Here is a 16,958-nt window from a genome sequence, read left to right on the forward strand (position 1 = left end):
TATGCTTGAGGAAACAGAAGTGTTGATTTACCTTTTCTCATTCATAAATTTTATATCTTGATCTCCTATTTGTCTCCTCTCTGAATTAAACACACCTAAAATACAAATTTCAAAGCTGGCTAAGGTATTTGGATGCCCGGTTGCCATTAATTTTACCCTTTTCAATCTCTCCTCATGTGGAAGTATCTTTGGGCCTCTAATGGTTTTTCTTTGCCAATCTCTGAACTTCTGTTTTTGTTATATTATTTTCAGATAAGGTGACTGGAAATGGACACATCATTCAAAGCGGGGGACCCTACTGAATTGGATAATGGCACACTGTAATATATTCAATATCACTTTTACCTTGTGTACAGCATACTGCATATTAATATGTAGCTTGCTTTTTTGACTTGCACATTAAACAGAGGTTTTCACTGAGCTGTACTGATCTTTTTACCAAGTAATTACAGTTAATTTAGTATGAGTATTTCAAATGTTTCTTTCCAATGTGCACTACCTTATATTTGTCAAAAGTGAATTTCATTTGCCATCCCTGTTGCTGCTCATTCAGCTGGTTTTGGTAGGCCACTCTGGAGTACCTCTCATTCTTCCCTAATCTTGACTTACTTAAATCATGTTGCATCTTCTTACTGTTCCCTATCTTTTCTAGATTATTAATGAATATTCTACACAACATTAACACTAATATAGTTTGATGGTTCACCTTTTGCTGTGTGGAAAACTGACTATTTATCCCTGCTCTTTTCTGTCTCTTAGCCAAATTCTAATCCATGACACAGAACTTTACCTTCACCCATGGCTAGTTAATTTCTTTAATAGCACCTAGTAAGGGACTTTGTCAAGGTTTTATGAAAGTCCAAATACATTATATCCACCAGTTCTCCTTCATTTTGTTGACTCTCAAAGAATTTCAGCAGACTGGTGCAGTAACATTTCCCATTATGAACATCTGATGTTAAAACAAAATTAATGACTTATAACAGAGGGAAATAAACATCACTGACACTGAGTTTACTTGATCCTCCCTGTGTCATCTCATTCAGTACAATTTAGGAACAAGGTTTTCTAAAATATTATTTTAAATTGTTGTCAGCTTCTAGAGAACTGAAGAGGTCACTTGATCACAGACCATAAATAGCACTGAGAATGTATCTGTTATGAGGGAACCCTTTCATTTAGCAGACAAATGCATAAATAAATCCAATGGCTGGAAGCTGAAGTTAAAGAAACTCAAATTGGACATAAGACGCAATTTTTAATTACAGTGCAGGTGATTAAACAGCAGAGCAGCTAACTAAAGGAAGTAGCAAATTCTCCATCGTTTGGAGTATGTAAATCAAGATCACATGTCTCTAAAAGATATCCTCTAGTTCAGCCACAAGATAATTGAGTTTGATAGTGTTCATTCATATAGCATGAAAGAATAATTCCCTGCTCTGTATGAATTGCTGAGTGTAATTCTATGGCCTGTTGTATGGGAATTCAGACTAAATAATCACAATTTTGTCTATGGATTGATGAACTTTAAAAAAAGGAAATAAATCAATTTCACGTATATCTAGTTTTTGCTCAACAGACACATTACCTGTTGTTTTTTCAAACTATAGGAACAATGAGTTTTTTCCCTTTGCTTTGTGGAAAAGTCAGGAGGTTCCTCTTACCCCAGGTGGATGCTGCAGAACAGGGTAATCAGTGTGAAAACTTAGCTTCCCAGTTGTGTAAGCCACATTGTTAGCATCCATTTTGTCTTGCACTTGCCAAGTAGGTCTTTACAATGAAAGAAAAAAAGAGAAAACGTGTTAGAACTGTCTGCCATTTAAGCCGGCAAAGTACAATGAAACTATGAAATCTCACTACAACAGAGCTATTCAAATTTGCTGAATATAAAATTATTCTAATGAGAAGGGAACAATGAATCACCAGTGTCCCTCACAGCACTGAACTGGCTATATCAGCAACGGTAGCAATCACTTAAAAATGATGTTAGTGTGTGTGGAGGAGATAGTAGTAGGTCAGATAAGTTGCCCCCAATGCTATGCCTCTGAGGGTGTTGCTTTGCTTTTCTAAGTAAAAGCCCTAAGGGCTCTGCTGTGCCAGCATTCATCTGAAGGACAGGACAGACCATCAGATGATGTAAATCAGTGTAGCATCCATTGAGGTTGCACAGGTGTAAGGGAAAGCAGAATTTGGCATATATTTTGTTCAATTTTGCCATTTCCATTTTCCAAGTCGATCTGTGTTACAAAGGAAAAGTGGAAGCACAGGAAGCTGCATTTCTTTTTTAATCATTTTAAGTCTTTAAATTACAGAGAAAATGGCAAATACAGAGAATACCCTTTCTAACCCAGTCTTTCCCATATTCTCATAAAAGAAAAATGCTTGGATAAAAGACATCAAGAAATAATTTCTTGCCTTTTCCTTTCTACTTTCTGAGAGCTAGTCCCATTGTTTTTGCTCTCAATTTTTTTATTAAATTTCAAAATGGATGAACTAAGATCAATATGAATCTTGCTGACAACAGCAACAAATTATATATTGTAAGGTGGTTGAGTACAAAGACATGCAGACATCACATTGTAATGCAGTCAAAATATGTTTCAAATGACATGCCATGCAGCAAAGTGTAAGGCCAAAAACCACACATTCTGGTTTGCACAGAGTTCATATAATTGAATACAGTTCATGGGAAACGTGTAAGCTAGATCCAGACATTTGTCTGGGAAGTGTACGTTAACATATGCACTCCATGTAATCACTGAAGAAGACATGATTTAAAAAGAAAAATATGAAAACTCATTTCCCCTTGTGAATTACTGCAGACCAAATATACAAAACACAAAGCATTTAAAATGTGAAGATAATGCTCTGTTTATAAAATGTCCAGGTTAAACCTGAAAACACAGTTCAAAATGATTTATCTATTGTATGCAAAAACTTTTGCTTTGAGACAAGGATTTTTTAAGTATAGGAATGCCACAAAATCCTAAAGGCATATTTATAAAATTGCAGGAAAAAAACCCAAATAATATTAACAAATGTATTCAACTGTCATGGGAAAATTCATTTAATTATATGGCATAGTAAGTATATATCACATGTGACTTCAGTTCTAAAATATGATAACCTCAACCACATTTGCATAGTTTCTAATTTTAAGGCCAAAAAAAAGTGTTATGTCATCCTTGTCATTAGTGTTGATGGTAGCTTTGTCCTGCTAGGCTCCAGAGCAATTTAATGGTTCCAAAGCACTTTAATCTATTGTAATGGTCTTAAAACTGAGAAAATATATACCTCTGATAAAATAAAAATACATTGTAGAATTACTCTGACATTGTACAAAAAGGCACGTTCGTTCTGTTAAACAAGGTTGTGCTATGGGAGTTAATCCACTGGAACATTCCTTCCATGCAAGGAGATTCTATCAAAGATCATGTTACTAACTCACAGTCAAACATTGATTAAATGCAAAAAGCTACATTAATGAAATGTCCAGCTTGAAAATGTAATGCACAGAAGTTAGAAAATTCAAACTTTAACATTGCTAAAGAGGTGAAACTTAATCACAGGGAGAACTGCTGTCAGATGAGAATGCTGGCGCAAGAGGCAACGGAGGAAAATGCGGGTAATCCCAGAGGGCTCTCATTCCTCAACAGAGAGCAAAATGGACTGGGAATGGTCTATGGATCAGTAATAAGGGTCAGATTCCAACTTCAGTTGCACAGCCTGCATGGCAGAAAATCTAGCACTGTGCAGAGACAATAATCTTGTAAGTCACGTAGCAATACATATAGCCCATCTGAGATGAGAAGCTAGCCTGTCAGCTGTGACTTGAGCTTTGGGAGTCACTGGCACTGATATTTGACACCACACTGAAGTCCCCTGATTTTGTGTTTTATTACAAATTTGAAACTCTGGCCACAATAATTGAAAGTTTCTGTAACCCAAGCCCAGTTTAGAGAAAATATACCACATTTCTGTATCAAAAATACGTTAACGCAGCATGAGGCAGAGGTTCTCTGGCCATTGAAAAGCATAATAAAATACATCTTTAAAAATACCTGTCTCAGTGTACTGCACAAAAATTATTGCCTTTTTTTGTACTGATACAATAGATAAAACACTTTAACAAGATGTTATGTCTGACTTCCAGCTGGACTGACGTTCAGCATTCCACACACAGTGGGTTCACTTCAGAAGTTTCTGTTGGCTTGACAGAGATTTCTTTTCCAACAGTATTCCCCGTTTTAAGTGCAGGGAACCTCTCTCAGACTGGTGGAGTCTTTCAAAACAAAAGAAACTTTTTAAGTTCGGCCACTGTAAATGTTATATTTGATAGAGGAAATAACATCTTTTTTACATGCCTGCAGTGGTTGCCTACTGTGGTCACATTATTTAGTTATCTAAGGAAATTGGCAACTTTTTGAAGGAGACCAACATATTGGATTAAAAACCTTAGGTAAATGTATAAACCTGGTTATTTTGCTTCCATTTTATCCCCGTTACCCAGCACATTTTCCTTTGGTAAGTCCAGTAAGAGCAGACCAGTAGCTGTTTCAAAGCAAATACTCTTTTTTGGATGACGAGCAGGAAGTGCTGATGGCTGGAGTAATTTATGCACTCTTACTGGGCCAAAGAGCAAGTAATGAGTGTTTTCTCAGCCAGACTATCTGTAATAGAATGATGCCTAGCTTGGCTCACAGGCATCTTTCCGAAATAGACTGAAATTTGGATGGGCCATAGATTTTATATTTAGTTCCCCTGTTTCAGAACGACAGAAATGTTAATCACGTTAGGTTTCTTTAAATGTTTAAAAAAGCAAATAAAACTACCTTTTGTATGGTTATCCCAGTTCCTAGTGCTTTATATAGTGGGGTCAAATTCTGTCACATTCACACAGCCCTGCTAATTTCAGTGCTGTTGCATGAGTGTGACTTACAGCAGAGCCTGCCCCCAGAAATGGAGCTCAGTAGTTGGGTGGACATAAAAAATTACAGAATGGAAATTAAATCAGAACTTGTCCAATGCCAGAAATAAGCTACTGGATCATGAAGGCTAATTTTCTGTCTTTCAGAACTTTTTCAGTAAACTTGAATGATGGTAGCATCCCAAATAAGTTATTTTTTCCACCACAGTCAATGATTGAGCTACTTTAGCCTAGTAAAATGATGACTTCATTGGGTTTATTTAAGAATTTATTTACTTGGCTGGGCCTTTCAAGTATCTCTTCGTTAACAAGAAGCAGAATAATGAAAAAAAAAGGATATTTTCTTCACCTTCCCTCCCTTCCTCTCACAAATTAACATTTCAGATAAACATCTTTTCCTCATTATCACTGTATTGTGCTTATCAATCTTGCCAGCCCTGAATAAGCCAACATGACTTGAATGTAGCCTCCTACTAAAACGTTATTAGAGGGAAGTAAATCTTTGCTTCTCTGTTCTAATGTGGAAGGAATGTGGGCTTTCCAGCCAAGGTTTGGATTTTTTTCTTCTCCTATTTATTTTAAATCTTTCCAACAAAGGAGGAGACATTCATTGTTGCACCCATATTGTTCACTTTTGAACTGAGGCACTCAAAATAAAAATATGTGTATTGCTGGAATTTGTATGATCAGAATCAGGTAAAAAAGCTTGGATGTCCTGGTTTTAGCGGCTATGCAAACACCAAGATATAATATACAACTGGCAAAACATGACAGAAATACAGATGGTAACATTTAAATGCTATGGGTTTGTTATTTTTTCACAAGTCATTGAAGAATATGCTCTAATGAGAATTCTGAAAATTATTCTCACAAAGTGGGTGGGTGACAGAGGAAGACTGTTGAGCTCAGCAAGACATTAGTTAATAGCATTGTTTATTTACCCCTCTAGCAGATCATTAGGGTGTTGGAGATTTCGGCCCCTAATTCATAAAGTCAATGAAACACTGTAGGTATCTATGTGTTTTTAGGCTGAAATCCACCCTGGTTGTAGGAGAAAACCATGGAAAGCCATCACTGCAGGGGTTCTGCTTAGCTGAGAGAGGGTGGCTCTGAAATGGTCATACCACGTGATCTGCACCTATGCACATGGTGGAGCTGGGTTCTACACTGGACCTGCATGGCCCACTGTAGAAAAGGGGTTGGGGACATACCACGGATGTGACCACTGGGTCTGTGCTTACATGAACACTAATCTGATGTCTAAATCCTCTAGTTCAGTGGTTCTTAACCTTTCCAAACTACTGTACCACTGAAGCCTGAGTCCCACCCCCACGGGGCTGAGGCATGTAACTTAGTTTCATGGCGCCCCTGTGGCTCCAGGCAATTGTCTTTCTTGCCACCCCCAATACCAGCTCTGCACTTGCGACCCCTCTAAAACCCCAGGTTAAGAAACACTGCTCTAGTTCATGAGTTCTCAACTGGGTGGTCGCAAACAGGTGTCAAGCTACTCTTCCCATATTGCTAAATGGGATCTTGGCTAGATGGGAGGTGAGAACTGGTGTGGATCCAAGTATGGAAAACGTTTAGAACCACTGTGGCCTAGTCAGCTTTGAAAATATCTTTTATATATTTACACTGTAACCCTCCTTTCAGCAGATTCCGGACTGATTTTGACTCTTCTGAGCAGAGCTTTAATGAACTGTCATTGAATGGTGGTGAAGTGGGTTTTTAAAACTGATATGAAAGACAGTCATCTCACTTGAACCTCCTCTGCTTCCGTCACTAGAAATGGGCTTGACACACAAAGTTTGAATGCAAATGCTGATCCAAAGATCAGGTGCTTGGATCCAGGGTATTTGATCGTGGCTTGCTGTTATTGATTCATTATCATTTTATATTTGTTTTCAAGTCTGCTATACTCTTTTCTTTTTATTCAATCACTGTTGCCATTACAGTTTGCTCCTGGGTACCATGTTATTTGTCATATATCCCGTCTGGCATGGCAAAGCAACCCTCATACACAGGAGTGTTATTGGTGATTTCATTTTCTAATGTGAAGCCAAGAAAAACTCGGATCCAGCTACCATAAATTAATCCCCAAGAAGGGTCCTACATCCTGAAGTGTAACATATCAAAGGCGATTATAAAGCTAGCAGAACTAGGACATTTGAAAAACTAGCTCACCCATAAAATGTGAGACGCAGGAAACCAATCCTTTTGCCAAGTTTAACCAACTCTCCCTGTCTAGTGGCAGCTCCTGTTAACAACACAATTCCTACTTTTTTAAGGGTGGAAAGCCACTTGTCGGCACTTTCATCACTGCATAAGACTTCTTCAAAAGACATATTTGGGAGCTGCAGATCTGAGCCCCAATATTTACATTCTGCAAGACAAAAAAAAAATTGAAGCAAACTTTTAGTTATTATCTTTATTATTTCTTATTTATATCACTGTAGTTATTTTCGTGTTCAAAGTTAGGACACAGTCATGATATTAAACTACTTTAAAGTAATGCTTTGCTTTTTGTATTTTTGAATATGGTTCCAGTCCTGCAATTAGATCTGCACAACTGGACCCACGTGGAGCCTTTGGTACAGAGATATCACAAATAAACTGTTTTCTAGAAGCAAAATACATCAAACAAGGAAACAACAAATGACATTTAACCATGTATAATCTGAAAGGAGTATTATATTGCAAAACATAAAGTAGAAATCTCTCTCTCTCTCTCTCTCTGCAGGTATGGACTAGAGTGAAAATTGTCAGTACTCAGTTTCTTTAATATTTTCTCTTTCATGCTATGCTAATATTTTTATAATAGCATCTACAGCCCCAGACCGGACTGATGCCCCATTTTGCTAGGTACATATGGACACAGAGTAAAAGTGAGTCCCTTCCTCGAAAAGCTCACAATTTACATACCAAGACAGGCAAGATTAATGTGTTAATGTATCGTTTTGAAAATAGAATAATTAGATTATAATATAAAAATGTTTGGTCTAAAACACATCATCCAAAACAAAAAGAAAATTCATTATTAACACATCAAAGTTACAACTCCCAGTTACAGTTAAAATCTACAGTTCAGAGTGCTTGTAATGTGTGGACAAACATTACCTTCCTTTTTGTGTCTTCCTATGTAGATTTGTTGTGGACATTTAATACTATTTCACATAGATGTGATTATGGTAATTTAGGCCCAGGACATTAACAAATTGTAACATTATTAGAATATGGAGAACACACCATATTTGGTAATGACTCAGTGAAGAAAAACAAGTTAAATTCTGGCCACTGTTATCAGAAACGAATTCTAAGAGAAGATAGTTCATGTCGGGCCTATATTATTATTATAATTATTATTATTATTTTACATCGTTGTCTAAAATGATTGCTATTTTCTAGCATCTAAGAAGATATTGAAAACAACGGAGAACAAACAAAGTTATGAAATGTAATTAAGCGCTGACAACACTATGAAAAGTTATTTTAATGTTGTGCATTCCTCTGCTTTTTAAAAGTTTTCAGTGTTCTTTAGCAAGGGAATTCTATTTATCCATAACTTCATTTTCTAGTGTTCTTACTAGGAAAAATCCTGTAGGTAAAAAACTGTAGGTAAATGACATGAAAATAAATTAAAATGGGGTGATAAAGGCCTCTAGCAATGTTTGGATTTGTAACCATCACACTTCTTTTAGAGCTACAAACAGCGACTGCTATGAATGAACAGTTATCATGCTACAGTATCTGAGGCACTGTAGTTATTCTTTCATTCAAAGTACGAGGAAAAAAGGGACTCCTATTGACTTCACTCAGTGTCAGATTCTAACCGCAGTATCTCAGATAACTTACTGTAATAACTGATGCTAAATATTGACTTTTTAATGGTGACCACTGCACCTGCAAAGCAACAATGTCTGTAATTTTCCAAGTTACCTGCTTGAACCAAGATCCCCATTTACCTACAATACTCTCCCTTTCTCTTTGTTGCTCACTCTCTATTTTTAAATACTTAATGGATTTTAAACAGAGAAACTTAGAAGAGGCTTCTACGAGCCCTATATTTAATCCACCCTGGTGCATGCAATCACCTTCCAGTTACATGGAGGAGAAGAAGTGAGGAAAATAGGCATGCACCAAGTGGAGAGTCTCTGGATTACTCTCTAGCTCTTATACTGTACAAAATGTATGTCTATTATATTTTTACTAAGAAATGTACAAATATGCTATTAATGTAGTATCATAAATGTATCCTACATTTTACAAACACAGAGAAAGACATGCTCCTTGCCTCAAAGAGCTTTTGTTAAAAGGCCAAACTTTGGCTGTCCCTTCTTGGGTGCATTAGTGGGGGCAGAGAACACAGGGAGTTCTTTCCCTTCTGTGCTCAAGCAGAAGGCAGCCAGAATGCTAAAGTATGTGCTCCCGGAGTGCAGGAGGGAGACTAGTGTTGATTGCAGCACTGTACACTTCAAAGGTAACATGATCAGGTGAGTTGGCTGGCGGGACCACGGGCAATGCTTTTTTCATGCCCACTTCTGAGAACGCGCCCATAAACATTCTGCATAACATCTCCAGTCATTATCACTCTGCAACTACAACTCCATCGCTGGATTAAGACTAAATGCAGCCCTGATCCAGTCTAAGCCCCTATCCCGCTGAAGAAAAACAAAGGGCCCACTATAACAAAGCAAAGGTGGCCCAAAACTGCATGTTTCACATGTATTTCTACGTGATTCAGATACAAACGCTTTCTATAATCTGAAAATCACTGCACCACTGTACAAACATAGACAATAGGCCCATCTCCACTTCCACCCCGGTGCAAGGGCCAAGCACAACACAGTCCTTGCGCTCAAGAAGGGCAACTACCGCACTGGCCCCTTCAAAGTGGGCTCAGGAAGGGATAAGCCATTGCCATGCTGGCCCCCCTTTGCATCACCAACATGGGAGGGTAGGGGAGAGTACATACCACGTGTTGAAGGAAGTTGGCTCAGTAGCCATTCTTTCCCTGTGCTCTGAGGACCACTGTGACTGGGCACTTGGCTTAGCTGGAGCTCCACTGGGTTGGTTAGACACTGCATCATGTCCACCCCAGAGCTGTGACTTAAAGACACAATGAGCCCTTGGGTATTTATACACAACCCAGATGCTCTACAACATGTTTGTCATGGAGAGAAGGATTCTGTTTTGCTTTGCACACAGTCTCAGATGTACCACTCACTGATATTACTCCAGTGGCGGTACCCCACACAGCAGCTCCAAAGTCTGTCTCCAGGGGACGTTTTTGCTGAAGCGAGGGGGAGCAGGACAATGATATCATCTAAGTGTTATGCTATTCCTTATTTCAGAGGAAAGAAAACTTCTGTAACTTCCCAATTTTTCAAAGTGATGCACAGCCTTTACCCACCTGATGGGACAAATAAAACTAAATGCTATCTACTCCTGAAAATTAAAGGCTCTTTGCTCATCTGCTTTCATACAGTTTCAGCTGCCCAAATACTCCTAAATCTAGCCTGGACATTCCAATGATGCCAGACCCTTAAGCCTACAGTCTAATCCATTGGTTCTCAAATTAAGGATCGTGACCCCTCAAGGGGTTATGTGGGGGTTCTGAGCTGTGAGCCCTGACCCCGGCCAGGGGCGAGGCTGTGAGCCTCCTTGCTTCCTCCTGGAGGAGGAACATGAGGGGAGGGGGCGAGCGGTGATACACAGATACTGCTCACATCCCCTCTCCCCCAACATTTCTCTGATCCCCCTAGTGGACTGGGGGAGGGGGGTGCGAGAAGCAAGGCCAGGGCTCCCTGCATCCAGCCCACTTTCCCCACCTGGGCTGTGCTGTGAGGTGAGCATCAGGAGCTGGTGCTCTCTGTGCTTCCCTTATGCAGCCCAAGTGGGGAAAGTGACCTGGATGCAGGGAGTCCAGACATTGCTCTTCGCTCCCCTTCTCACAGCCCCCTAGGGGTGTGTGGAGGAGCAGCTTTGGAGGTGGGAGCAAGCAGCAATACCAGCTGCTCTTTGCATTCAGGTCTGTTTCCAGGTGGCGCAGAAGAGCGGTGCAGGAATTAGGGGCAAAGTGGGAGTGGGGAGCTGCAGGGGTTGGGGTGAATGGAGAGTGACCCCACGGGGGCCAAGGGGTCGCACTCAGAGGCTTGCTATGTGAAAGGGGTCACCAGTATAAAACATTTGAGAACCACTGGTCTAATCCAACAACTCAGTAATGGTTGTTGATTTCCATTTTAAGAATATTGTTTTCTTTAGCCCTCAATGAGTCTTAAAGCAACCATATTGTATTTGAGTTGGAGAATTCAGGAACAGATAAGCTTCCTGATACAGAGGGATATATGGGTCCCAATGGGAGAGCTGCATTCAAAATGAATTAAAAGTAAATTAATGGTCTGTGACTAGAAGAAAACACTCCTGGTCTCTTCACTGAATTCTTTTGTTGGGTTTCTCTGCGGAGGGATGTGTTCTGCATTCAGACATTCAGATGCTGGTTCATAAAAAAAGATTTACAAAAAGCCAGACACAAATTTATAGTTGGAAAAGACAGTACAAATTTTATTTTTCACAAGTGACAAAGGAATATATATTTCACAAGAGACAAGGCTTTGCATGAGACATATGTAGGTCATCTTTTCATCATGGGAAACTTTTTAAAGTTGGACTACGGTTCTTTTCAATTCAAGATCACGGTAAGACATACGGCACATTTCGGGCTTCATTGTGGCATTCAAAGACAGAACTAAGTAAAGCGGGAGACTCTGAGCAGCAGCTCTTGGAGTCATTGTGCTTGCAGAGGACAAAGGCAGACAGCAAGACTCCAGGACGGCTTTGGGAGGACATGCAGAAACAGTGTTTACTACAGCACTTAAAGCCATGGTCTCGTACCCATTTAAGTCAGTGGAAGTTGTACTACTGACTTCAATGTGTGCAGAATCGGGCCCCAAAACAATGCAACATGGAATCCCTCCATCACTGACCAGCCAGTGCAGGAGACGGATGAGAATATGGCCAGGCCCTCCACAGGCGAGCTTTGGAGTGTCTTGCTCCACAGCTGACTATGACTCTCCTGTGCCTTGGGGTCAGGGCGTGTGAGAACATAAATTCTGGCTGTCCCTGAATCCTCTCTCCTCTCTCATGTGCCCATGCAAGTGCAGCCACATCTGGGCATTATTTAGGACAAAAAACATGGAAATGTTATTTCTTATTTTGCTCTTCTTTTAGCTCCTGTCCTCCCTATTCCTGTCCCCTCTTGTCCTTTCCTTCCAAGGGACACTCTTACATTTTGGGGAGATCCTGTGTGTGATGCTGGCAGATCAGGTGCCAGCTCATGCCAAGGCCCCTAGGTCTCACTGAACACTGACTAAGGCATAGTAGGAACCAGTCTGGCTCACCTGTATGTTAGGGTATGTCTTCACTGACGGTGGCAAATTCGCTGCTGTCCGGATCGATTGAGTGGCCAGTGAAGACTCACTCAATTGATCCGGAAGTCGACGCAATAAAACCACCGCCTTAAGTGGCATAGCGCTGCGTCAACGGGAACACAGTTCCCATCGGCGCAGTGCAGTGAAGACGCCACGTAGAACGGGAGTTATGAAGTTGACAGAAGTCATGCAAGCTACTCTGAGTAGCTTGCATAACTCCCGTTGACTGCCACTGAATTTCCAGGTAAGTGTGGACCTGGCCTTCGTATTGTTAAAAGAGGCATTACATTTATAGAGACGTGTTTAGTATTTGCACTTTACAAAATGCTTGTGGGTTGCTGCATGCATTAATCTCACTTATAATATCTGTATCCCCTGTTGTAAGGTAATATTTAAGTGCTTTCTCTGTACTATAAAAGTGTTTGCTATGAAACTGGAAATGCTCAGAGTCAGGAGAGAAGCATTACCAAGTGTGAAATACTAGTTTACCACAAGAGGTGTCGTCTCTTGTCCTATGGACACCAGATGAACCATTGTGGAATATCAGTAGAGAAAAGACTTTGTTGATTGCTCCATACCAATGAAGAGAGGATGTGCACAAACCCTTGTTCTATCACAATTTGAACTCTGGGGAAAGGGAACAAAAATCCTTGACCAGAAGGATCTGTATCATTATACTGCTTGGAATTTGGAGAGGGCAATATTTCTAGGCATAAGCAAGGGAACCCTGAGCTGCTTGGCTTGGGTTAGCCTCTAAAGAGCCAACAGAGCTTGCACATTACAGCAGCTTCTATTACTTTTTGAAACCTAAGAATCTTATTTGTATGTGTATGTTACCTGCTTTAACCTTGAAAATAACCCTTATTTCTTTTTCCTGGTTAATAAATCTGTAGTCAGTTTATTACAGGATTGGCTACAAGCACTGTCTTTGGTGAGAGATCTAAGGTACAATTGACATGAGTTAAGCGCCTGGTCCATTGGGAATGGGATTAACCTGCATATTGTTGTGATTTTCTATCAGAAAGGCAAGTTTGCCTGGTTGGCTAGATAAACCAGAGTACCCGGAGGACCACCTGTGACTCCATGGTTAGGCTGCTGTAATGCTTGGAGTTCACACTTGTCAATGGGTTGGTGTAATCTAAGTATAGGACTCACAACCAGTTTGGGGTTTGTGTCCTGCTTCTTGACAGTGTGCCCTGAGCCTGGCAGTCATGTTCATGAGCCACTTCAGATAGTCTGACATTGTGTAAGTGCCTGGAAAGGATCCCAAACGTGGGATTTCCCTTTTCCCAGAATCCTGAACATGGGGCATCTCACCTGTGTCCAGTGATGGATTTTCATCTTATACAGGGTCTTTTTGTTCTAGCCAGCCATTTCCTTGTGCTCCAGGATTGAGGGGAACTACAAGTCAGCATACAGCCCAGGCCTGAGAGTAGGCTGAGGGAGTTCACCTAAAATGCAGACCTTTATGTAACCACAGGCTTGACACATGCCTATAGCTGGCCTTCCACCTCCTTCCACTTCCTGATTTCGTCTTGTCCCTTTCCCAACTCATTGTGGAAGCTCTGTTCGTGCTATTCCTTTCACCATCAAGCCCAGTCCTCTCATTTTCAGCAATACTCTTCTCCCTCTGCTCAGAACACATGGACATAGTGAAGCAAGAAATTTAGGGAGCTTCTCTCTCACTTCAGTTTTTTTTTTTTTTTTTTTTGGCAGTTCTGATGGTATGAAATGCCATAAAGGTCCAGATTCAAAATTCTATTTCTCTTAACATGTACCAAGTACAACAATGATGAGCACTGTAGCAATAGGACAGGAAGAATAGGACAGAACTGTGTCATTCAGCTGCCAACCTGATCAAGGGACAGTGCAGCATTGTACATGTCCATGGGGAACACATGGAGAGGCTGTGGCTTGACTCCCTTGAGAGATTGTGCCTGCAAGCAGCCCAGGTTGCAGGGGATTGTGCAGGGTGCACCATCCTTGAGCATGCTTCAGCCTTTTCTACCCCCCACACATTTCAATTTGTGGACTGGTGTGAAGAAGGGAATCTGCCATGGCCGTGTCTCCTGCTGGCCCCTTTTGGGGTGATGTGATCCTCAGGGCCCTCCAAGGGAGCAGTTTCAGTGTTCCCCTGAGTGCAAGAACCACTTCTGAGACAGAGTGTTATACAGCATATGCAAAGGAGGAGACAATTTGCACGCTTCTCTTGCCCCTGCGTACCCTACACACTGGTTCACAAATAAAGATGTAAAGCAGAACAACTGAGCTAGCTTGCGTGGTTGTAGAAGCACTCCCTGTCAGACAGCGCTCAGTAAAAGAATGCAGATGCTCTGTTTCCTGCGACCTATGAAAGGAGATTATTACATCTCCTGAGGGAAAACCTTTCCAATTATTTATACATGAAGAAAGTTAATCTCAAAAGTAACTCTCGGGAACCTTACCAAGAATTTCGTTCTGTGATGAGTGAGTTTATAACACTGCCTGTTGTGTAAACTGAATCTAAATAGACATCCATGTCTTTGGTTACATAACATCCATCACTGAGTACATAAGGGAATGATACAGTTCATGCTTTCCTAGCTGGCTTCCTGAATCCATTGCAATGTTACTTAGTGTTTGTATTCTGGTAGTACTCACAATGTACTGGTTGCTGTCCGCACATACAAGAAATTATAGTCTCTGCCCCAAAAGCCTTCAATCTAACATAACAAGCAACATGCTAAAGGTGAGGACGTGGGTCACAGTCAAAATATGGGCTGTTTTAATATATAGGTTTCCATCTGACTGCCCCTCAATCTACAAATGACTAGTCAGCCAATCACTTGAAGGCTTCAGTGCAGAAATGGGCCTAACCAATCAATTCAGAGACAGTGTTCTATGCACATCTATGGGCCAAACTGAGTCTTCGTTTTACTCAGCTGAGCAGGGGAATGAAAAGGAGTCAGTCTCCCCTCCCTCCTCTCACCCTTGCTGAATCCTATGTTCTGCTCTGTGGATACAAGCCCCTGCAAGCAAGTAGTTGGGATGAGAGATTGAGCATTGGCTCACACCTCTCTACTTGCTGCACTGGAAAGAAAAGAAAGTAAGGTACACTCTTTAAAAGGCTGCAGTAATTCACTTTCCCTGGAGCAAGAGGAAAGCAGAGGGGAACTGTGATTTGGTGTCACAATCCCTTCCCATGGATACTGCAGGGGCAGCGCAGTCATCAACAACCCCAGGCTGAGCCTCAATCTTTCCCTTGATATATCTGAAAAAAGAATGCTGATATGCTCAAAGTCTGGCAATTATCTTCTAGATGATTAGGACTTGTCTTCACTACAGCTGTCAGCTCGAATCAGTGTCACTCCACTTCTTCTAGTTTAGCTCGAGTGAATGACCAGACCACTCTGTGAAACAACACCCAAGCTACACAGAGTGACTGGATTAGTAGCAGATGAGCTGCTGTAACTCAAACTCCTATATTCCCACTGCATTACTAGCTCCAGCAACAGCAGCATGTGAGCTTTGACAACCAGCTAGTTTGAGTTTAGAGCATCACGTAACTTGAGGTAGAGACTTTTGTGTGAGGACAGGAATCAGGCCTGGTCTACACTGGCGGCGAAATTCAGTGGCAGTTGATGAGAGGTACACAAGCTACACAGAGTAGCTTGCATAACTTCCGTCGACTTTGTAACTTCCATTTAGCACTACGTCTCCACTGTGCTGCGCCGACGGAAAATGCGTACCCGTTGACGCAGTGCTATGCTTTTTGGAGAGGTGGTTTTACTAGATTGACTTCGGGATCGATTAAGCGTGTCTTCACTGCCGCTCAATCAAACCGGATAAATCGATCTGACGATGGCAAATTTGCCACCGTCAGCATGGACATAGCATTAATTTAGGAGTAAAACTCAAGTCACAGCTCGAGCTAACAATGCAATGAAGACAAACGCTTAGTTAAAGTATTGCCAGATCTTGTGATTTTTTCATGAGTCTTGTGACACTTGGTTTTTACTTTAAGCTCCAGCTCTTAGAGACAAGTGCCTTTGAGAAATCTCAAGCTTTCAGAAATAAAGGAAGTTTCTAGCTCAACATGGTTGTGGAGAAAAGTTGAAAATGTGACCTGAGTGCATCCTAAAGTCTCAGACACCAGAAGGCAAATAGAAAGAACCCAATTTATGATTATCTTTGAGGGCCTGACTCGTGATTTTTGAACATTTGGGGTTGACAATACTGTAGTTATCCCCTACAGGACACTAGTAGAGGCACTTTTTGTATCAGTACCCAACTCTCTCTCTCTTAATGACAAGAGTTACGGGATACAGTCCTTAGTAAATTCCCTATGTTCTCTATCAGCAATAACAGGGAAAAGAGAAAAACAGAAACGTTTCAGTGCAACAGTAATCATGTCACTTCTTGGCTCTATGTGTGTGTGTGCGTGCATTACACAAACTAGGTTTGTATTGTCCCGATTTTGCTTACACCCATCTACCAAGATTGCTTGGCTACATTTCTATTACACAGCTGGATTCTTTTTTTTATTATTATTGCAGAAAATTGCAGGAAAAATCTTTTAATTTATTTATTTTGTACTGGCAACTGGTGGTTATTTCCTCATACTG

At 40.8% G+C, this 16,958-nt stretch overlaps 1 protein-coding gene across 2 annotated transcripts in view; it reads right to left on the reverse strand.

Annotated features, from left to right (window-relative positions):
* The window catches only part of BBOX1 (gamma-butyrobetaine hydroxylase 1), a 62,985-nt gene that overhangs the window by 14,438 nt on the left and 31,589 nt on the right, over nt 1–16,958 (reverse strand). For both annotated transcript variants that reach the window (XM_067532068.1, XM_067532067.1), the window contains exons 4-5: nt 7,112–7,310; nt 1,665–1,770 (exon numbers count right to left, since the gene is read on the reverse strand). In XM_067532068.1, the coding sequence (XP_067388169.1) occupies nt 1,665–1,770; nt 7,112–7,310 (305 nt within the window). The remainder of the gene's footprint in view (nt 1–1,664; nt 1,771–7,111; nt 7,311–16,958) is intronic.

Source organism: Emydura macquarii, unplaced genomic scaffold (genome assembly GCF_026122565.2).
Source record: "Emydura macquarii macquarii isolate MOO-44397 ecotype Brisbane River unplaced genomic scaffold, CSIRO-AGI_Emac_v2 contig_3240, whole genome shotgun sequence".
Lineage (NCBI taxonomy): Eukaryota > Metazoa > Chordata > Testudines > Chelidae > Emydura > Emydura macquarii.